A 25,295-nucleotide genomic window follows, 5' to 3' on the forward strand; every position below is an offset into this window, starting at 1 on the left:
ACTACTATGACTTTCACTGACCTCTCTCCATCCAATCAATCTCTTCTAAACTCTATCTCTCATATCATTGAACCTACAAGTTTCTCTCAAGCAGTTTTACATCCCAGTTGGCAGGATGCAATGGCAAAAGAACTTCAAGCTTTGGAGACCAACCAAACCTGGGAAGTGGTTGAACTACCAAGAGGCAAGAAACCTTTATCGTGTAAATGGATCTATAAGGTTAAATATAGATCCGATGGAAGTATTGAAAGGTTCAAAGCTCGACTAGTTATACGAGGAGACACACAAAGGGAAGGAATAGACTACAATGAGACTTTTAGCCCAGTGGTGAAAATGACTACTGTTAGATGCATTTTAGCCATTGCAGTCAAAATGCATTGGAAATTATTTCAATTAGATGTCAATAATGCTTTTCTTCATGGTGATCAACAGGAAGAAGTATACATGAGATTTCCACTAGGTATGGTTTCACCTTCTACTAATCATGTGTGCAGAATAAAAAAGTCCTTATATGGACTCAAACATTCTTCACGACAGTGGTACGCAAGACTCACAGGTGCGCTCAATTTCAAAGGCTATTCTCATTCTCTTAATGACTATTCTTTATTTTCCAAAAAGACAACTTCTGGAATTTCTATTGTGGCTGTTTATGTCGATGACATACTTCTCACGGGTGACGACCCTACAGAACTTTCTAATCTAAAGGATTTCCTCAATTCCGAATTCAAAATCAAAGATCTTGGAGAAGCTAATTATTTTCTCGGAATGGAAATAATACGAGAAAAACAGGGACTAATTATCAGTCAAAGAAAGTTCATCTTAGAGCTTCTTTCTGAGTTTGGTGTTCTCGGTTCACGGCCAGCTTCCTCTCCACTGGATCCTAGTTGCAAGATTCGAGCAGATGTTGGTGAACCTATTCACGATCCAACCATCTACAGGCAACTCTTGGGCAAACTCAATTTTTTTAACCCATACTCGCCCTGACCTCTCATTTGCAGTTCAACATCTGAACCAATATATGCAAAGCCCACGTCGACCTCATTTTGATGTTGAGCTACATTGTCTAAGATATTTGCTATCTTCACCCGGAGTTGGGCTCTTTATGAAATCAGACCCTTCTCTTTCATTAATGGCTTTTTGCGACTCGGATTGGGGATCTTGTCCGGAATCTAGTCGTTCAGTCAGTGGATTCTATATCAATCTCGGCGGCTCTCCTATTTCATGGAAATCAAAGAAACAATCTTCAATCTCACTCTCTTCTACCGAGGCCGAGTATCGTTCTATGAAGAAGGTCGTTGCTGAACTAACATGACTTGTACACCTTCTCACGGATCTCTCGTTTTCCCCAAGCTTACCAGTTTCTCTACATTCAGATAGCCAGGCCGCTATTCACATAGCAAAAAACCCTGTCTTCCACGAACGAACAAAACACGTGGAAATCGATTGTCACTTCATCCGTCAACAGTACCTCGCCGAACTGATCTCCTTATCTTTTGTTCCGTCAAAATCCCAGTTAGCCAATGTCTTCACCAAACCTCTTTCTGGACCTCTACACAGCGCGATCGTTTCCAAGTTGGGGTTGATTTCTCACCCCTCCAACTTGAGGAGGGGTGTTGGAATGTTGGACCAGAATCGTGTACAAAAGAACCCTAAACCCAATTTTGGATGTGAAGGAGACGATACTGTCGAAGAAGAAGAAAGAGAGAGACAAGTACTATGTGCAATAGGTCTACAAGATAACAAGACCCAATAAGTATTCTGAAGATCCAAATCATTGGGTATAACAAAGTTCTAGGCCAACTGGGCCAGTGTATAGAACAACAAAGTGAAGGCCCAATACAAACACAAGTCTGGTCCTATTGTTACAGATCTGGTCCAATATATTTAGCATAATTGGATACAGCTGAAAGACACTTAATCATTCCAGCATAATCATGTCCAAATGCACTTTACAACTATGTAATATCTGTACACATTATGTGCACTTATGACTAGGACAACAAATAAAATATTAGACACTTGTAACTAGTATAGTTGTAGCTTATATTTTTTATTTATTGAATACTTATATAAATAGATACATTGTACAGAATATTAGACAGCAAATGAGAGAAGGATTTTTTTCTAAATTCCTACATTAATAGCGAAAGCCGCATATATGTTACGCCAATCCACTTGCAAACTGAAGTGGTTGAGCTGCAGTTGCTTGTCAAGGTATTGTAAGTATCAGACGCAACTAGGATTTCAAAGCAAGAAGAGCAGCTTCAACAGTTTTGAGGTTGACTTCTGCATTGGCTGATAATATCAGAAAATGGTACCATATTGAAACTTGTTTATGTTGGAATAGAGAAAGCGCACCAGCACTAAGGCATATATCCCCATTACTACTAAGTGCCTTTTTTGTATTCTGTAAAGAATTCAAATAGTTGTCCACTTTAAGATCAATCAAGAGAAATAGAGGAAGGTGACTGACAATGATGATATTAGTTTGAATTCATTAGCATTTTCCATGTTGAAAGATAATGGACTGATTGTCATTCTTGAATTCATTTGCATTTTCCACGAAAATTCCTCAACATATAAAAATCGAAAACATAGAAACAAGCCAAATGATAGTCGATACTGATTGCTAATTTCTTCTTAATTTAATGCCATTTCAAAGACCAAAGTCACCCTTTTGGACAAAATTACATGGCCTTTTCCATTTATTGGTTATACCTCAATATGAACTCAGAATGGGTAACTTTGCTGAAAATGCCCTGAGCCTTACAAGTGTATCTATGTATGTCTAACTTAATCAAACCTAGCGAGTTGTTATACAGGACTGCTTAAGCAAAGACTGATTAAGTAGTAATTATTAGTATCAAATTTTCCTTCTTTTACAAATAAAGATTAACATCATGAACAGAAACAGCTAAGGAAAAGGAGATCCTACAAGTCAAATTATAGGATAGAGAAGTTGAGATATAGACAATCAGTTCTTGAATTTTGAGCCTTTTAAAAAGGCAAAATACATAACTAACCACCTGACCTATGACCCAAATTTCCCTTACACACTTTCTGTGGATGATAATAATATTACATACGCAACATTTCTAAAGTGTAGCTAGTACACACCACTTTTTTCTTGACTAGCTTTTCAAAATATGTGTAAGGTCACGCACCAATAAGGTCGTGACACGTGTCCTAACTCAAGAAAAAAAAAGAAAATACTAAATTTACACCAATTGATAATATTTAAAAGAAAACAAACAAAAAAAAGAAACAAAGCCCCCTCTCCCACATTTCTCATCTTCTTCTGAACACCATACCCATCGACCTCTTCCTCTAAACTCCAACAGTCATGGCAAATCCCCACCAGAACAAAATATTAACATGAATCAAGAACCTATCCATATAATTGAAGCACCCAAACTTATCAAATTTTGAAATTTCTACTTACCAAAATTAAAATCAAAATCTGCAACTGTAGATTCAAAATCTGCAACCAAAATCAAAGTCAAACTTATTTTATCCCTTTATTCTGGTCACACGCTCCTCTCATTATAAAAGGAAAAAAGAAAAAAAGGAAAAGAAAAAACTTGAAAATAACTAGTTCACCGGCAAGCTTTTCGAGTAGAGAAAACGATCGAAGTAATTATCCAATGAGATTGAGTGAACAATACCTTGAGAAAAGAAAATGGAGGCTGGAAAGAAATTTTTTGGTAAAAAGAAAAAAGATAAAAAGAAAAGAATAATGTAGGCCATCAGATCGACTTTATTACATCTGAGTCGTTGGAATAAAGCTGCAGATGGGCATGTTGACAAAATATGTATAGATCTGACGCGCTCACTTTATTTGTTAAACACGCGCGCCTCATCTGACAAAAGTAGTGTGTCTTAGACACACTTTAGAAAGATTGCGTGTGTAAAATAATTTTTGTTTGCAGAAAGTGTGTAAGGGGGATTTGGGTCATAGGTCAGGTGACAACTTATGTATTTTGCCTTTTAAAAATCATAAACTAGCAGTGAACATGTCAATGAGTAGTAATGATAATATTAAAGAATTACTGTATATCAGAAATCTCCAGCTTTCATAATCCTGGAATTCTTATAGTCTCTTCACAACATTTTTATCAGAGGAAGACTTGAGATAGAAATACAACAACAATAATAGCAACAACAAATCCCGTGAAAACACGAGATAGATCACAAAGGACTGCATCATCACCAAATTAGGCCTATTTACAAAGGGTGTTGGGAGATTTTTTCTCGGTGATGAATCTAATATCCCCTCCTTTTGTCTTCTTCTTATTATCTTGAGCCGAGGGTCTTTCGAAAATAGCCTCTCTATCCCTTCAGGGTAGGGGTAAGGTCTCCGGACACACTACCCTCCTCAGACCCCACTTGTGAAATTTTACTGGTTTGTTGTTACTGTTGTTGGGAGATTTTTATCAGTACCATTAGACGTTGAATAAAGATGACATATTAAGTTAAAACCCACTTTAGATTTAGTTCGATTACCTAAGAAATTACAAAAATAGTCCTAGTACTATTGGTAAGCCTAGAAGTAGCATACTATTATACATTAACCTACAACCCTAATCTTCGACCTTCACACCTTCCTATCGTGGGTCATATCCTCGGTAAGCTGAAGCAATGACATGTCCTATTTAATTATCTCTCCCCAATACTTCTTAGGCTTACCCCTTCCCTTCTTCAGACCTGCCATGGACAACCGCTCATAACTGCTGACCGGAGCATCTATGTCTGTCATCTTCACATGCCTGAACCATCTCAACCTCGATTCCTCCAACTTGTCCTCCACATATGTCACTCCTACCTTGTCCCTAATAACTTCATTCTCAATTCCGTCTTTCTTGGTATGCCCAAACGTGCATCTCAACATCTTCATTTCAGCTACTTTCATCTTCTAGATATGAGACTTCTTGATGGACCAACACTCAATCCGTACAACATAATCGATCTAACCATCACTCTGTAAAACTGCCCTTAAGTCTAGGTGACACATTCTTATCACACAAAACTCTCGAGGCGAGCCTCCATCTCATCCACACCGCTCCAATACGATGAGTAACATCCTCATAATCTCCCAGTTGCTTTGAATAATAGACCCAAGATACTTTACAATGCTTGAGTATAAATATTAAAAAAAGCTTGACTGATCGGTGAGGAATAGATGACCACCAGACACGTTTGTTTTGTATTTCATCTTTTTTTTCACTATTTAGATAAATGATTATCAGATTGATTGTATTAATCCAAATAATAATTACTCGAGCCAAAAAAGAAAAAAGAAAACGCTAATGGAAAACCAATATAAAAAAAGCTTAACCGAGAGTAATCTTACTGATCATTTTTCACATGTCATGTTTGCTACTTGTGCTTTGAATATTTATTAGTAATATCTCGTACGTATAGCTTATTATTCTGTTTAAAAATATGCCTCCATTCGGTCCCAATTATTAGCCTTTTTAGTCAATTGAATTTGTATTCAAATACTTGATAGTTCAAAAAAATAATAAGTCTTTTCCCTTCAAATGATCTACCTCTAATATTCGAATTAGTGGAGTGTTAATTAAGTAATATGCTTAAGAAGAGATAAAAAGTAGCTTAGAAAAATATTTTTGTGATGATTCAGATAGTAAATATCTTTTTTAAGTGGCGTGCTAAAAACTTAAATGCATATACTATGGACCGAAAGTAGTACGCAAAAAGGCTATAATATACAAACAAAAAATATAAAATGACAAACTTACTATTAAGTTCACCAAACACTCGGTATTCGATAAAAACTTACTTGCACTTCACGTTCATAGCATCAAACTAATAGAATCATGAATTAATTTATTACTTTCATGGTTAATTAATGCATATTATTATTTTATTAAATCACTTAACCATAGTGAATCTACTTGGTTTGATATAAATATATTACCTGGCTATACCCTTAAGAAATATATGACAAATTATAGAAGGTGTTTACGAGCTTAATAAGAAATACTACAATTTGTACAATAACTCAGACCAGTGGTGGATCCACCCTTCTAGGTGAGGGCGGCATGGCACCCGTTAGGTTGGCAAAAAATTTATATACGTATGCTGAAATTTTCTTAAACAAAGTTAAATAATTAATCTTGCCACCTGCAGTCTCAAACTCAACAAAGGTGTCATGGTTGTCATGACGTTCTGCAAGGTTTGATTGCGTGTAGGGCTCATGTTCCAAGGTAAATACTTATCCGTACCGCCAATCCAATAAATATACGACATATGTATTTAAAGATATATTTAACACTAAACTATAGTTAATTGATACATATTCTCATACTAATTTATCACTTAACCATGGTTAAAAAAGGGTAGCCCGATGCACAAAACATCTTTTGTTCACACATGGTCCGAGAAGGACCGCACTCAAAGGATGTAATGTAGACATAGTAAATTAGTACAATTTGATGTAAATACTCGGTGTGGGTAAATAAAAGTATTGCTTTTAATCTCAAATATCTAAGTCTTTTTCTTTTAAATCTGAAAAACTTGGGTCTCGATGAAAATTTTGGATTGAGATCAAATTCCTATTTTATAATTTATTTTGTTTACCATATCATAATTTTGTACTTGTCTATGGTTGTGTAAAGTTTAAAACTGTTTACTTTTAAATTGTAAGGAAAATTTCATACGTATTGTACAAAAAAGCCATAAAATTTTTGGTTTTGAGTTTTGGGGACTTGTAAATTATCGAAATTTACGTTTGCTTATGGAGTTTTGTTTAACTATTGAAGATGCTTTTACTATTTTTCTTATTCTGAATTGGTGTAGTTCTCTTATCCAATTGTGTTGTTTTACTTGTGAAATTTTTCTTTAATAGAGACGGTGTGATTCTCTAAATAAAAAATATTACTATTAATTTTACATGTGACAATTTATTTTCAATTTATGGGTTGCTCTGATGGTAAGCAACCCCCACTTCCAATCGAGAGGTTGTGAGTTCGAGTCTCCCCAAGAGCAAGGTGGGAAGTTCTTGGAGGGAAGGATGACGGGGGTCTATCTCTCTCTACCCAAGAGCAAGATGGGTTGCTCTGATGGTAAGCAACCCCCACTTCCAACCGAGAGGTTGTTGTTGTTGTATAATTCCACTAGTGAAAATGTTAATTTTACTTGTATTATTAATAATAGAAATGTGATATATTGTACAAAATGTTGATTCTATTTGTTTTTTGATAGGGCTGGACATTGATCGGTTCGGTTCGGTTATGGGTATTATCGGTTTAACATATCGATTATCGGTTTATAAATTTGATAAATCGATAAGATATCGATTATCGGGTATTGGTTAATCGGTTATCGATCATTGTCGGTTCGGTTATCGGTTTACCCAATAAGATAACTCAATCAAGAGTTAAGCAAAAAAGAAAAGATAATTCACTGGAGTTAAGCAAAAAAAAGAAGAACTGAAACCTACAGCAGAACCGAACAATTTCAGACCCCAAAAAAGAAAGGAAAGGATCAGCTCTTGAAATTTATTTTTCTTAGAAGTCAAACCTACCCTAACCAAAAATCTAATGAACTTAATCAAATCCCATAAGCACGTTAAGTTTTTGAATTTACTTTATTTGCTAGTCAATCCTAAAAGATTTTTAAAACACTTAATTCATTAAATCGATCACATAAGAAAAGTCACAAAGAAACGCTAAACAAACAATTGATTTCAACATTGTTATCTTCAAGATTACAATTTTTTACAACTAAAAACACAATCGGACACATAAATAGGAAAGAATGAAGTGAACCCCTAATATATGTATATACTTAGGGATAAAGTAGTAATTTCATTGATTCTTATTGGGTTATCGATTAATTCATTAACAAAATCGGCAAACCGAGACCTGAACCGATAACTCAATAGTAAAAAAATTTCAAGCAGTTAACGAACCGTTAACTCAATAATCCAATACCGATAGCTCAATAAATAATTAATGGTTTAAGTTATCAGTTTTACCCGATATATGTCTGGTCCTATTTTTTGATGTATAAAATATGTAATTTTCATATTTGTAAATAAAAAATCTATTAAGTTGACTTGAATAAACTTGGAAGAGATGGAAGGAACCGAATATACATTCATTATAATCAATGCATTAAAGTAAATATGTCATCCGCCACCTTCAATTCCTAGATACGGCTCTGTCTCAAATCCAAAAATTAAATCACGAAAAAGAGTGAATATTCACATCCGCCGTGTGGTGCAACTCAACAGATTCTAAGAATAAACTTCCCTTCAAATTAATCGTCTTGTGAAAATCGGTTTGGAATCGTGAAGAAAGAATCCATCGTTTTTGTTGAACAAAGGTACCTGAAAGAAGGGGAAGATCCATAGCTGGGTTTTCTTTTTTTTTTGAAAAGACAAAAAACTCCTCGGGTTAAAGTGCTGCTAGCGTCTTTATTGGGGGCATTTAAGGAAAACAAAAGCTTTTTAGGTGTCTGAGGTCATGAATCTAAAATTCCTTTGAATTGATTAGAGGATTGGGTTTCATGTTCTTATGCCTTGTAGTTGCTGACTCATTTAATTGCAGAGAAGACATAAAAAATGGTAAATTCTCTGGCTTTCACATCTCCAGCAACCCTTATCAGATCCAAAATTGGGACTTTAACTAGGGCAAATGAGGCATCTATTCCGATACGATTATTCAGAGTTGAGGCTTTGCAAGATAATGGCGGAGGGCCTCGGCGACTGGTTGATATTATTCGTGTCGCGCCAGAGATTTCAAGAAATTATTTTAAAAGCCCATCAAGGAGGGCACTATTTGGAGGTATGTCATTGCTGGGTGGATTTTATGTGGCTCAGACAATTTCTCTATCTTTTGGTGCTTTAGGAGTCAATGATGTCATTGCTGCTGTAGTCTGCGTCTTAATTACCGAGTATGTTGTGATGCGGTTCTATTACAGTCGGCCTAAAGTGACTTTTCCTATTGCTCTTTTGAATAACTTCAAGATGGGTTTTACTTATGGTCTGTTCATTGATGCTTTCAAACTTGCCAGCTGAACTAATTGCCCCAGTTTTGCAGCAGTAAGTTTTTACCTTGTAGTTTCCCCCCTATTGTTGTATATCTCTTATGAAAGATCAACATATTGATGGAAATTAAAGCATTATGTAATGTCACCATTTTAAAGCGGTGCAACGGTTAGGGGCAGATCCAAGATTTAAACTTTATGGGCAATGTCACCGAACCCACTGACTATTTGAGTTACATGGTCTAGTAGATTTCATAATACATATACAGGGTCTAAGCCGTAGCTTCTATACTGCATTCATCCTGGCCCTAATGGCTAATTGTGCACCCATTACTGCAAAATAGTTCTACTACAACATCCTTTTCTTTTTGCTAATCAACATCTGTTTCGAAAAAGATTGTAGGAAAAAAGTAACAGAGCCGGGTCTTGTGAAGTCTACTGGTCAGTAGATAGGGTCCATCAAGATTTTGCGGAACTTGTGGTCGTTCTCAGGTGTACTGCATTGTTTGAGAAGCTGGAAGAACCTGCTTTGGATATCCATTAGTTGTGTTAGTCTCACCCTCTGGAATTTCAATATAAGACAGGTCCAAAACCTCAAGGCTTGACAATTTGGAAAAGAGGGCCATAGAAACCTTCATTTCTTAGAGTCAAAACTTGAATCCTGTTCAAGAAACCAACCACAATGGTAGCTACCCATTGAAGCTGTTATAATCTAGTTTGCCGCTGCCTCGTCGTCATAAATTGACCAACTCTTTTGGCAAATCCTCATGCAAAAAGTTGACACTCGTATCATGAGAAATAAGAAAATATAGTTTTCCTAATTCGTTAGGAATGGTACCTCCAAGACCCATCACCCATGTTAGAAACATCTATTTTACTTGCTCTCTTGTGGCGAGCGCTGCAAGTGATTCCAAACCAGTGGCAAACTGGAATAAAAGTAGATCAATTTTTTGCCAAGACACCTTGAGGGTCTGAAGTGATTTGAGCCTTCAGGGTAAGAGGGGAGAATTGATTAGTGGTGATATTGGTTTTTGCCATGGCTAAGCAAACCAGTTGGCCAAAGACCAACGGTTCAAGAAAAAAGAGGTGCATGGTTCTCAGTGAGCATATCTCTGGTTTTTGAGTTATGAGATTAATGAAGATACCGCTAACATACTGAACCACAAAGAGAGTGAAGCTTTTGTATGTGATTATAGGAGCTGTCATGCTGTCTTTGTTAGTGAGAAGACAAATTTGTTCTGCAAATGACAGAAACTATTGAAAATTGAAATAAAGAAACTTTTTGATCTGTTGAGAGTCAATATTGGAGGATTAACAAATGTACGAAACCTAAGCCAAATGATGTAGAAACGAACCCAAAGTTGTTTCTGATTTTTTATGCTTGTTACTAACTGCTACTTGGTCTAAGTCAATGTTGGAATTTTTACTGGAAATTGCTTTCTTCTTGGAGTCAGTGGATTTTAGTTGCCAAGTGTTAGTGATTGGGCGGGTGATCTAAGTACTTGGGAAAGGAGTTTTTCATTCTTTTAGTTTTTTTCACCAATTAGGACCCACCTTAAATATTTGGGTTTTAAGTCTCAATTTCAATTGTGACTTGTGAGAGTGGAAAATCTGGACTGTATCTGTGCTTTCAATCTGCAGTCAAGCTATTAATTGGAACAACTCCATCCAACTTGGTAACCAAAAGAGCCTATAGCTTGTAGTTCAACATTTTACACTGCTCTTCGTCGACTCTTGAAGCTGATTCTACATAATATGATCATCAATATTATACAAGGCATTCTTCTATGCCAACTTCAGTACACACTTACACATAAACCTTAAACACGCACCAGAGAAAAGCACAATGAACGAGAAAAGTCCAAATCTCGCGCCAAATATTGGTTGTCATCTCAATTGGTGTCACCGAGTAGGAAAAGGCGGCACTACATGTTCAAAATTAAAGGGGATCAAACTATAGTTGGCTCATTCATTATGGTTACAAACGCAAAAATATACTAATAGTAACAGAGACTTGAGTTATTTTCATATTTTTCCTTTGATAAATGAAACTCTTAAATTTTTTAACTTTAAAATTTTTTCTTAGTTTCATTGGACTTTGTTTTTGCCTTCTTAAATTAAGACTCTTTAAAAAGATGTCCTTCAATTTAGTTTTACTACAAGGGATATATTTGTTTGGGAAAAAAAAAGCTCATTTTCTACATTTATATATGGTATATACAAGAAAATAATTATTTTTATCCAGACGACATAGAATATCGATGAAAAAACTGGATACTTACCATCACATAAACCTTGCTAATTTCTTTTTTTTTTTTAACCTTGCTACATCATTTGCGAAGAAATTCCAGCTTGATCTTCTTGATATTTGACAGGACATCTTTCATGTTCAGCCTCTCATTAAGAGATTCAACGGTATAATTCAAAGCCAACTCCAAAATAGAGGACATAATGCACCTTTTTCTTGAAATCAATCTCTTCTGGTCCCAATAAGGCGACATTAAAAATATCCTCTGGTGTTGCAGGTATTGAATTACAGACCTAACTCCTCATGCTCAAATTTTCTTGAAACATTTCATCATATGGCTTTTTTCTTGTGAATGTTTCCATGAGCATTATGCCGTAGCTGTACACATCACATCTTCTAGAAACTAATCCTACTGATCCATACTCTGATCCAATTTTACTAGAGTAAATTAGTTTCTTAACAAATTAAATAAATAAACGAAAGTAATATCTTTGTATTTGGAAGATATTAAAAATAAAAAAGTTAAATCTATCTTGCGTAGATAAATTTTAAATAAAAAAAATTGAAGGTAGAACGGGAATGAACCAAGCGTTAGACAGTCAAATGACACAAAAAAACTTACAGTTTTCATTTTTATTTTTTATAATTGTCGTAGATGCATGAATATAGAGTTTGACATTGTCAAATTTCCACATTCTCAATACCCTTTTTTTCATGCAAAATCTGTGATATGTTACATTAAAACTAGCAAATAAGATATTTATGCTTGGCAAGCCAAAAAAAAACCTATTTAAAAGTCTTGTACTTTTAAGCCAAAAGATATGTTAATTACTACTATGTTATTTCGATAAATAACTTATATTCATTCAAGATAATTTTATCTATTCAATTTAAAACTTAAAAATGAAATGGAAGATATGATAATTTGTATTGGAAATGAAAAGTCTTGCAATAATCTATTGTTTAATACCAACATATTTAATGGCATTTTGGTCATTTTAATAGAGAAAATGCTTATAAGCACTTTTCTAACAAACACATCAACTGTTTGTTTCAGTCTCAGCACTTCTATCTAACCGTGTAATTTCTTGTTCATGAAATCAGTTTCAGCACTTAAAAAATATTTTTCAGCACTTGGTGCTTAAAAGCTACATTCCTATTTTAGCTTAAGCCAAATGAGCTCTATATTTCGATGTTTTCAATATCATTTTTTCGTGAATCTGTGATATATTACATAAAACTAGGGAAAAAAAGATTACGTACTATTTGATACATTAGCACTTTATATTCGATAATAAAAGACAAAAAAGAAAGTTACCTGGTGCAATATAGCCCATCGTTGCAAGTGTATTGGTATGAGCAATAGATTCTCCTTCTCCTAATAACTTGGTCAGGCCAAAGTCACTCACATGTCCAACCAGCCTTTCGTCTAGCAAGACGTTACTAGGCTTCAAGTCGCGATGTACAACGACTGTTGCATAACCATGACTCATGATGGAGATATTCCAAAGCTGATGCATTATGTCTAATCTTTGGATCATATTCAAGAAGTAATCATCAGAATGTAACAATTGCTCTAGGCTTCCATTGGGCATGTACTCTAGAAGAAATGCTTTAAAATCCATGTTAGTACAACTGCTCATAACTTTGGTAAGATTTCTATGGCGAAGTTTCCAACATTATTCAGTTGCTCAACTAACAAAACGTGAACTGTTGCAGAATTTTACTCTACTACTGGTTGGCAAATTAATTGCAGAAGAGGTCTAAATGATTGGGAGATGGATGACATATGTCAGTTATTACAGCAATTGGATGTTGTTGCTGTGGAAGAAAACAAGAGGGATTCGTTGATTTGGATTGCAAGTAGGGATAAGAAGTTCGCAGTCAAGAGTTGTTACAATTTACTACAACAACAGATAGGACACTGGGAATCTGATTGGCCATGGAAAATACTCTGGAAGACTAAAGCACATGTAAAGGTGGCATGTTTCGGGTGGATTACTACTATGGGAGCTTGTTTGACCCAAGATAATCTGCAGAAAAGAGGCTTTGCACTAAGTAATAGATGTTATCTATGTGAAAGAGACCAGGAAACTACAAATCACCTTCTTCTACATTGTGAAATCTCAAGGCAGTGTTGGGATCTTTTCTTGAATATCTGTGGAGTATCCTGGGTAATGCCCCACAATGTTAGGAGTTTGCTGGAGAGCTGGCAGAGTCAAAGAATAGCTAAAAGATAGCAGCAATTTTGGAATACCATTCCTCTATGCATCTTTTGGACTTTATGGCTGGAAAGAAACAAGCGATGCTTTGAAGGACAAAGAAGATATATCTCTAGAATTAAGAACAATTGTCTGCATAATTTGTATTTCTGGTGTAAGAGCAGTATTATGGAGAATGTAGACCAATATTTAGACTTTATTGAGATGCTTGGAATGTTATTGTAACTGGCTATTCTGGAGCCTTCTTTCATGTAATTTTGTGTCACATTCAGTATCAAAACTCTTAAATGCACCTTCAATCTGTAAATTAAACACTCTGATTGCCAAAACTATCCCATTCGCAAAGATGCCCTTGTAAACAGAATTGAAACCTCCATGTCCTAGCAAGTTGCATTGGTTGAACCCCTGAGTTGCCCTTTCAATTTCAATGTATGAAATCCTGGCTAGTATCGTTGTTGTAGGTAAAGATTCGACTTGGGTTGGACATTTCTACGTCTCCAGAACACGAACACAACAATTGAGCCAACTCTCATTAATGAAACCGATAATGGGACAAGTACAATCAGCAGAATCTGCTTCTCCATGAGTGATGAACAGGCCTAGCCGTACAAGGTTAGAAAAGGAAACCACCACATAACTCTTCATTTCCCATAAAAGATTGGGAGGTGAAATTGAAAAAAGGTCCTTTACTTGGGATTTCACCTTCTAATATATTGAATGATGTTGCGGAAGCCAAATGTATATAGTGTGAATAAGTCACAACTACTATACCAAAAATTATGACAGCCACCAAATAATAAATAAGACAATAAAGCAACAATAAAAGGAACACCAGAATTTATGAGGTTCGGCTAATTTTGCCTACTCCTCGGACACGACCAATATTTTATTCCACTCCAAAAATACAAGTGAAATAATACTAAAGAGAGAAGATACAAATGTCTTAAGAAGATAAGAAGGCAAATGAGAGGTGTGTTTAAATCCTAAACATTAGGCCTTCTTTTATATGGGGAAAATCCCCCCAACTCTTCTTTTCCCACCGATGTGGGACAAACATTTCTACCAAACTTAACAAATCTCCACCTTGGTAAAATTCCACATCTTCAATTTTCTCTCAATAACAAATTTTGATTGTGTCTTCATCTTCAATCTTCAGTTTTCAACAATGTTGATCAAATCTAAACAATGTTGAAACTTGACCGCAGTCACCACCTTTGTCAGCATATCAGCAGGATTCTCCGTAGTATGAATTTTCTTCACCATGACTCCACCTTCTTCTATGATTTCTCGTACGAAATGGTACCGAACATCAATGTGCTTCGTCCTTGCATGATAAACTTGGTTCTTCGCTAATTGAATAGCACTTTGACTATCACAAAAAATTGTGATACCTTTTTGTTCAACACCAAGCTCCTTTAGCAATCCTTGAAGCCAAATTGCCTCCTTCACAACCTCTGTAATAGCCATATACTCTGCCTCTGTTGTAGACAAAGCAACTGTTGACTGCAAAGTAGACTTCCAACTAACTGGTGCCTTTGCAAAAGTAAACACATAACTAGTAGTTGATCTTCGTTTGTCCAGATCACCCGCAAAATCTGAATCACAATATCCAACTACAGACTGATTGTCTTCCTGCTCAAAAACTAACCCAACATCTACAGTATTATGAATATACCGTAGAATCCACTTCACAGCTTGTCAATGTTCCTTTCTTGGATTATGCATATATCTGCTAATAACTCCAACAGCTTGTGAAATGTCAGGTCTCGTACAGACCATTGCATACATCAAGCTACCACCAGCATTTGCGTATGGTACCTTTGACATATACTCTCGTTCAGCTTCATCCATTGGCGACATAGTAGTACTTAGCTTAAAATGGGAAGCAAGTGGAGTACTAACTGGCTTAGTCTTGTCATCTATGCCAAAACGTTGAAGTACTCTCTTCAAATATTCCTTTTGAGATAAACAGAGTTTCTTTGAACGTCTATCTCTAATTATCTCTATGCCAAGAATTTTCTTTGCCTCACCCAAATCCTTCATCTCGAACTCCTTCTTCAGTTGAATCTTCAACTTATCAATTTCTTCCAAATTCTTGGAAGCTATCAACATATCACCAACATATAGGAGAAGATATACAAAGGAACCATCTTTAAGCTTGTGCAAATACACACAATGATCGTATTTGCTTCTCTTGTACCCTTGCCGCAACATAAACTCGTCAAATCGCTTGTACCATTGTCTAGAAGATTGTTTCAATCCGTACAACAATTTTTCAAGTTTGCACACCATATTTTCTTTTCCAGCAACTTTGAATCCTTCTGGCTGAGTCATGTAGATTTCCTCCTCCAAGTTTCCATGTAAAAATGCAGTTTTTACATCCATCTGAACTAGTTCCAAATCCAATTGTGCTACCAAAGCCAACATAATTCTAATGGAGGAATGTTTTACAACTGGAGAAAACACTTCATTGTAATCAATTCCCTCCTTTTGAACATATCCTTTGGCCACCAATCTTGCTTTGTAGCGAACATCTACTTGGTTAGGAAATCCTTCTTTCTTTGCAAATACCCCATTTGCACCCAATTGCTTTCTTTCCCTTCGGGAGATTGGCCAATCTCCATGTATGATTCTGATGAAGGGACTGTATTTCATCATTCATGGCAATCATCCACTTATCTTCTTCTGAACTTTGGACATCATCTTTATAAGTAGTAGGAACATCATCAGCTACAATTGAGGTTGCACAAGCAACCGTCTCTATGAGTCGAACATGTTTCGTTATTGTTCTTTTTGGCCTACTGGTTGCTATTGATTCAAGTTGTTGTTGAGGTTCCTAAGTTGGAATCTCCTCTACTGGCTCTCCTTCCAGAGGGTAATTTTCATTTGTTTCCTCCTCTACTTCTTATGTAGGAAAAATAAATTTTCCCTCAAACTCCACCTGCTTAGAAGCACCTTCATTTTGTTTGGTATCTTCTGTTACCTTATTTACCATAGCAGATTCATCAAAGGTAACATCCCTGCTGAATATTACTTTCTTTGTCATAGGACACCATAAGCGATATCCTTTGACTCCAGAAGTAATTCCCATAAAAATAGTCTTCTTTGCCCTTGGATCCAATTTTGACTCTGTCACATGATAATATGCAGTTGAGCCAAACACGTGCAAAGAGTCATAATCTACAGCAGGCTTTCCATGCCATTTTTCAAATGGTGTCTTGCCATCAATAGCAGCAGATGGTAGACGATTAATGGGGTGGCATGCATATGTAATTGCCTCAACCCAAAATTCTTTGCCCAAGCCAGCATTGGACAACATACACCATACCTTCTCCAGCAAGGTCCGGTTCATACGTTCTGCCACTCCATTCTATTGTGGTGTATGTCTAACAGTGAAGTGTCGGATGATGCCATCATTTTCACAGACTTTATTGAAATGATCATTTTTGTATTCACCTCCATTGTCTGTGCGAATACACTTGATCCTCCTGCCTGTTTGATTCTCCACCATCGTCTTCCATTTGAGAAAAATTCCCAGCACTTCATCTTTGCTTTTCATTGTAGATACCCACACTCTTCGGGAAAAATCATCAACAAAGGTTACAAAATAGTGCTTCCCACCCAATGAAGGTGTTTTGGAAGGACCCCAAACATCAGAGTGTACATAATCCAAAATGCCTTTAGTATTATGGATCGTTGTACCAAATTTAACCCTTGTCTGTTTCCCTTTGACACAATGCTCACAAAACTCCAAGTTGCAAGCCTTTACTCCTTTTAACAATCCTTGATCTGATAGAGTTTTCAAGGATTTTCCTCCAGCATGTCCCAAGCGCATGTGCCATAGCTTGGTTGCTTCTGCCTCTTTGTCGTCACTGGATGTCACTGTCGTTGTCCCAATAACTGTACTGCCACGATAGCGGTACATATTATTATTCTTCCGATTAGCCTTCATTACCACTAGTGCACCAGAGCATACTCTCATCACTCCATTTTCTGCAATGATTTTGAACCCTTTTGATTCTAGGGCTCCTACAGAGATGAGATTCTTCTTCAAATCCGGTACAAATCGAACATCTGTTAATGTTCTGATCATTCCATCATGGTTCCTTAATCGTATTGAACCAATGCCATATGAGGTAAGAGGGTTGTTATCCGCTGTGTGGATGACTCCATATTCTCCTTCTTGAAATTCCACAAACCAGTCCCTATTGGGACACATATGATGGCTACAAGCCGAGTCCATCAACCATATGTCTGATGATGTTGATGACTCTGTTGTAACTAATGAGAAGTCTAAATCATCACAATCAGCTACATTTGAATCCATAATGGCCTTTCCATTGTTATGTTTGGCCTTATTCTTCAACTTCGGATAGTCTTTCTTCCAGTGCCCCTTTTCTCGACAAAAGGCACATTCATCTTTGTTGGGTCTGGATCTTGACTTGGATCTTCTCTTCTTTGTCCTCGTTTGATTTTGAGGAAGACCCCTCACAAACAGTGCTTCTCCTTCTCCGCCCTTTTGTTTTTCTCGCTTTCTTTGTTCATAGCTGTACAAAGCCGAACAAACTTCTCTGAGAGAAACTTCGTCATTTCCATGGAGTAGAGTAGTTTCAAGGTGCTCGTACTCATCAGGAAGTGACGCCAATAACATCAAGGCCAAGTCACCATCATCATAAGTTGTATTCATATTTTGCAAATCTGTGACCAACTTATTGAAACTGGTGATATGTTCATTCATCGTGGTACCAGGAACATAGGTGAAGTGAAACAGTCTCTTCTTCATGTACAATTTATTTTGACTGTTTTTCTTCAAAAATTTATCCTCCAGTGCTTTCCATAATTTACTTGCAGAAGTTTCTTTTGTGTATGGATATTTCTGCTCTCTAGCAAGGTAGGATCGAATGGTACCGCAAGCAACACGATTGATAATTCTCCAATCTTCTTCTCCAATAACATCTGGTCTTTTTTCTTCAATGGCAAGATCTAGCCCTTGTTGAAAAAGGACATCTAGAATCTCGCCTTGCCACATTCCAAAACGTCTTGATCCGTCAAAAATTTCTACCGCAAATTTCGCATTTGACACAATTCTTGTCATAAGCGAAGATGCCAACGATGACGTATTATTGACACTTGATGTAGATTCTTCTTGTTTATTGTCTCCCATTTTGACACAAATATTATTTAATAGCTGACGACACAAATCAAGATTATTTCCTTTCTGGTGTGGAAGATCAAACTAAGCTGCAACCACAGAGCATACTAAGACAGAACCTTGACACAGTTACAAAGATAAATTTTTTCTGATGTGGAAGATCAGATTATGCTGCAACCACAGAGTATACTTAGACAGTACCTTGGCTCTGATACCAATTGTTGCGGAAGCCAAATATATATAGTGTGAATAAGTCACAACTACTATACCAAAAATTATAACAGCCACCAAATAATAAATAAGACAATAAAGCAACAATAAAAGGAACACTAGAATTTACGAGGTTCGGCTAATTTTGCTTACTCTTCGGACACAACCAATATTTTATTCTATTCCAAAAATACAAGTGAAATAATACTAAAAAGAGAAGATACAAATGCCTTAAGAAGAAGGCAAATGAGAGGTGTGTTTAAATCCTAAACATTAAGCCTTCTTTTATAGGGAAAAAATCCCCCAACTCTTCTTTTCCCACCGATGTGGGACAAACATTTCTGCCAAACTTAACAAATGATACATTGAAATCCTTCATATACCGAAGTGCCTCTAATGATTTTGGAATCATAACTGAAAGAATGTTACTGGATAGATCCGCCGATTCCAAACTTATCATTTTTCCGAGTGATTCAGGAATAGATCCATGTAACTCATTGAAAGCCAAAGAAAGATAAATTAGTTTCTGCAAGTCTCTAACCATGGTTGGAATACTTCCTGAAAGGTGATTCCTCGACAAATCTACTACTGTTATGGCATTCAAATTTCCGAAATCTGGAGGTAAAGAACCAACCAAAGATTTATTGGAGAAGTCAAGTTTTACAAGATCTTTGAGGCTCCATAGACTCGTGGGTATGTTAGTGAGCCTATTTGACTTTAGGTAAATATTTCTCAAAGAGGCAGTATTGCCAATGCAATATGGTATTGGACCCGATATTTGATTATAAGACAAATCAACCCAGCCCGATTCCGTCAATTTGCAAAGGCACTCCGGGAAGGGTCCAGTTAAGTTATTCTGATCAAGCCATAAAACTTGAAGACTCTGTAAATCACATAATGTTCTTGGCACTGATCCAGTCAAGTCATTACCGAATAGGGACAAAGTGTTTGCGTTAATTAAATTACCAATTCCTAATGTTATTTCTCCCCTAATTTCAGTTTCCTCTAAATTAAATAGTAGTACAAGAGAAGTTGAGAGATTGCCAATGGAATCTGGAAGAACACCATTAAGAGGATTATCTGATATCACTATTTCTTTCAAAGATGTGCAGTTCGCCAAAGAAGTTAAGATACATAGGTGCGGAGATGATAAGTTGTTTTCGAACAACCTCAAACGTTCAAGATGTCTCAAATTTCCCAAAGAGTTAGGAAGCGGGCCACTGAATTTGTTACCGTTAAGATGTAATTCCTTTAGATTTAAAGAATTGGAGATTGAGCTGTGTATAACTCCATCTATGTTGTTATCACCTAGATTCAGAAAATGTTGATTTGTTTGCCAGTAGCTTGAAGCAGATGGAAGACTACCCTTATTGGAACATCTTCTTAGCGTAGAGATATTGAAGAGCTCTTCCGCTATGGAGCCACTTAGTTCATTAAATTGCAAATAAAGTTTCTCCAACTTGTGAAGGTTCCCAATCTCTTTGGGCATAACACCTAAGATTTAGATTAATGTTATTTTTAATTTTGTTTCCATGAAACCATTCAGAAAGAGTATATCTGGATGGCCAACCAACAACACATTGCTCGAAACTTACCTGTTAAATTGTTGGTCTTGAAATAAAGTATCCATAGCGATGCCATGTTACTTATGCTGCGCGGTATGGGTTTAGGGATGACAAATGGGGCGGGCAGGCCAAACCACATTTTCAGAAAATAGTAAATGGGGCAGGGCAGGGCGGGTCAAAACATATTTTCAGAAAACATAGTAAATGGGGCAGGGCAGGATTTTAGCTGCAAACTCACTTGTGTGCAGACTGCCTAAGAAATTTACTAAACTGCCTTCCATAAGTTAGCAAAGCTAGCTACTAAAGCTGCCCAGACATACACAAACATACTCACTGTGTCCAACCAAAAATCCTACGCTTAAGCAACTGTCTCAAATCCCGTTTGCATCCAATATTCTCTTCTTTTGTCAAAAAGCATCAACTCTTTGTTGGCTCTGTTGAGATTCAATATAGGCCATAATATCGTCTGCTACGTACTTTACATCTCATCTTCGTTAGTCGTTAGCTTGTTTTACTGTCTCAACAGATGCGTCTGATCCATCTGTCAGATTGTATTACAGTTTCACTTATGTTTAGACTACTACCTACCACATGAATTGATGAATTGCTAGAGGAAATGACTATTCTTCTTGAAACCTTACTACGACATTGGATGTAGAATTGAAACAAGTAAAGGGTGAGATTAGCCCCTGCTTTTCAAAACAATTAAAAACAAAACTAACAAGAATCAACAAAATGTATGCATAGAGTAAAATCATTTTTTTGTGTTATAGATAACGCCAAATGGAAAAATGATTACTCCTTACTACAAAGTTGACAACCTCCAGAATTTCATACACAGACTACAAAACCCAACAGTGTTTATTACTCATAAAAGTAGACAGACGTTACCATTATTCATCAATCAATATGCACAAACAACTCTTTCAATGGGAAGTTGAAAAGGTAAAAGAAATGATAAACATACTGCAAAATAAAAGTTAAAGAGAAAAAAATGAAAAAGGGTCTAAATGGGGCAGGGCTTAATAGGGCGGGGTGGGGCAAGGTATGGCAAAATTCTGACAAAAGGCTAAGCAGGGCAGGGCAGGGGGGTCAAAATTTTAGCGGGTCAAGGCTTGCCCTGCCTTGCCCTATTTACATCCCTAATGCCGTTGTTCTCCAAATGCAATTGCTGCAAATTTCGTAAATTACCAATCTTTGCTGGAATTTTGCCTGCAAATTAGTTTTACACAAAGCAACCAACTTGAAGTATTTAGCTTCTTGTCGACGTATGTTGTTGCTCAAATGTTAATTCTCAGATGAAAACTTTGAAACATGCCCATACTAGAAGGCTTTTGAATATGGATAAGCTTTACTTTTACCTTGCTACCTTACATTTTACCTATTTAGAGTGTAGTTTTCTTTTTCATAATTTCTTGCAAATCAAGGACTCTTCTCTCATTCACATATATAATAAGATTTGTGCATGTGTTGCATTACTCTTAGTTATTCTTAAATACCACATCTAAAGTTCAGGTTTAAAAAAATGTGATTATCCATTTTTGTTTTTGAAAAAATATGGAAATAGCTGAGTATGGGTTTATAAATTAGATGATTACATGCGTTCAAGTTTTAATTTCGGAAATTAAGCCGAAGAGAGCATATTCTAAAGGATAGACTTAGTTCAAGTCCATAGAATCTAAAAAAGAAAGCTATTGAAAAAGTTGTTCCACGTGAGATAAGTTTAAATGCATTAACATAGTTAATGATGATACATAAAACAGGGGTGACAAATGGGGTGTTTGTGTTGATGTTGGGTGGGTCAAGATGGGCTAAGTAAATAAATGGCTTATGCCCCATCATGCGAGATTTTTACATGGTTGCTCCCTTTTTAAAAATTATTCTCATAAATGATAGTAATCTTTGTTTATTCCAAAACTGGCACATTTTTTTTACTTTTTTTTAGCACTTTCACGTTAGTAACTCATTAACTAAGGGATCCCTCTACATCAATACACTTTTATTACATTTCTTTTTCCCTCTCTCTTCCATAATTTTTTCTTCTCTTCCATAAATAACATTTACCCAAATATATCAAAGATTCTGAAAAAAAAATATCTAAAAAGTAATCTCCTCTTTAACAAGGTTGCACAATGGGAATTTTAGTATTTTTTTTTTCTTTAAGTTTTAAGGTTTCTAATTGTTTGGACATTTAGATCTATAATCATGTATGAAGTAATGTAACTTAAATTCAGTAAATATTTATAAAACGTACATTGTATAACCATATTTTTTTATTTAATAATTTGATATTCTATTACATTTTAGTATAATAGTTACAGATTCATCGTATCTTTCTGGAATAAATTTAAAGATTTATGTTATTTTTTAAATATAATTTATTATAATAAATTTAAAAATCCTTTATGCCATGATTTTCTCTTCCTTTTTACTAGTTTCTCACCCCGCCAACTTTAAACGTGAAGTACTCATGAGTCATTTTTATACTTTATATATAATAGTAATATTATATAATATTTAAACAACTACAATGTGCTCTAAATATATAATATTTATACAATAAATATGTGGTATATTTTATATTATAAAATTTAATATTCCGAATGTACGCCGTATATATTTATCATATTGAAAAAAATTTTATACTATGAATATCCAAATAAATATTATTTTATACTAATATTATTTAATTTATACTTCATAATATACTTATTAAATAAATAAATATTAATGTATTATACAAATTATATAATATGTATAATAGGTAAATATTATAAAGATCACTTATTCATTGAAGTATGCACTATTATACAAGCATTCACAGTTATACCACCAAATAAAACGTTATCATAATTGAAATAGAGAGAAAGTACCAATAAAACCATAATTAATGACAACTCCATTATTATATGGAACGCTGAAACCCTTTGGTTTTATATTTAAGAAAATGAACACTTTAGATGCGTGATTGTAGGTAGAGGGTTAAAGCTTCATGGCTCATGCTATGAATATAATTATTTAGTTGCCTTGTATGCAAAATACTTATTGCTGTTACGTTTGTGAAATTTTTTCTTAAAATTTGTCTATTTATGTTTTTTGCCCAATTAAATATCAGTCCCAAAAATAGTTGGGTCGGATATATGTAGGGGGTGTCAAAAGTAACCCAAACCCATTTGACCCGCTTATCCCGCCGAAGCTTTTATGAGTTTGGGCTAGAACAGTTTTGAAGATAAGCTAGTTTGGGTTATTCCAAGTTAATCCATCTTAAATCATCAGCACAGATGGACCCATGATGATGCCCAACTTTGACCTATGAAAATGCTCTATCTTAGAGTTATACCTAGACACATGTTATAGCTTCAATCTCTTGTTCACTATATAGATATAGAGATACGTACTTGGCTATGCTAAAAGAAAAGATTTCAGATCTTGAATACCAGTTGGTCCGGCCATATTATTACCCAAAAAAAAATAAAAAATAGTTGTTTAGATATATGGTTCGTAGCCGTAGGTATGATTCTATATAGAAACTTCATCTTAGTGCCAATTATTCAGTTTCTGTGAAAATTTAAAAACACTTCTACAATAATTTTTCAATTTTTGCAAAATTTTTCTAAATGAAATTCGGTTGATTTTTTTGGTTTTTTTTTTCCTCAATTTTTCCACCTATCTTTTGAAACAAACGTCAATTATAATCCAACAGTTAAAACAAATGCTAATAAGTAATGATACAATTGATCAAACTTGACCGATAGATTAAGTTATGAAATTCACCCTTCTCTATCAGATTTTCATCATTAGTTATTTTCGATAATACCTGTTAATGATAATGTTTTGACATTGTAATTCTTTTTGTTCATTACTAATTACTCTGGGATTCTTCCACATCATTATTTATAGTGGCATTTGTAGGCTTTCATCACCCTATGGTGAGAATATTGTATAGATTTGTTTAAAAATTGAGAATATTGTAAAGATTTGGGTCAAGTTGGGTGGGTTGGGTTAGACCCAATATTTAACTCATCTTGACCAAACTCATCTAAAGCAAATGATTTTGTTGTATTGTAAAAGGTGTTCCCATAGTGGTTATTTTAAAAATAATTCTATGTTTCACGGAAGTTATTTTTTAAAGGTTGAAGGTTATCCAACCAAACACCATGTACGTCCTATCACCTACCTAGGACTATAAATAGAGCAGGGCTGGGGCTATTATTATGAGGGCAGAGCAACACGACTTGTTGAATTAAAATGCAATGTTACTCCTATTAACGTCACAATTTTCTATAAATAACGTATTTATGAATGCTAAAAAAGCATGCTAAATGCAAATTGAGAAAAGTACTGCATGTACCTTGCAACGAGGGTATGATGGGGCAAACTTTCGGAAAGACTTAAAGAAGACGTTCTTTTCGAATGTTGTATGATGTGTGACTTGACTGTCCATCTTTATGAGAGTCTTTGGAATAATCTTGAAGCTCGGACCCTCATGTTATCCAATAGCATATTCATCTTGGTCCACAAAATATCACTTCCATTATTATATTTATTAACAGAAAAAACACATAGTGACTTAAAAAATCAAGATGAAGAATTAATAATCAAGTTTGATCAAACCCAGAAGAGCACACTGGTCGGTGGATTACTATGTAAGATATTGCAACAACAAATTTTTACAGGTGCTCACTCTAGTGAATGGTGATACTTTACCTTCTGAACTTGGTGGAGATAAAGTTTTCATTTTTCTTCAATATTAGTTCAAAAAGTGTGCGGTATATAAGTGAATTTAAAAATTATTTTTTAATAACATAAGCTTAGATAGAAGAGATAAATTTTTCTTTGCTTGGAGCCAAGACTTCATTCCCCTACTAACACATAGCACAACAAAA

The 25,295-nt window shown here is 35.3% G+C and overlaps 1 protein-coding gene and 1 pseudogene across 1 annotated transcript; one reads left to right on the forward strand and one right to left on the reverse strand.

The window, feature by feature from the left end:
• Window positions 1-8,382: 8,382 nt before the first annotated feature.
• LOC107801776 (uncharacterized) lies at window positions 8,383-24,269 on the reverse strand (annotated as a pseudogene).
• Window positions 8,588-9,043, forward strand: LOC107801775 (uncharacterized protein ycf20-like). Its single transcript, XM_016625163.2, has one exon. The coding sequence runs from the start codon at window positions 8,588-8,590 to the stop codon at window positions 9,041-9,043; it is 456 nt and encodes a 151-aa protein (XP_016480649.2).
• Window positions 24,270-25,295: the final 1,026 nt, after the last annotated feature.

This window comes from Nicotiana tabacum, chromosome 7 (assembly GCF_000715075.1).
Source record: "Nicotiana tabacum cultivar K326 chromosome 7, ASM71507v2, whole genome shotgun sequence".
Lineage (NCBI taxonomy): Eukaryota > Viridiplantae > Streptophyta > Magnoliopsida > Solanales > Solanaceae > Nicotiana > Nicotiana tabacum.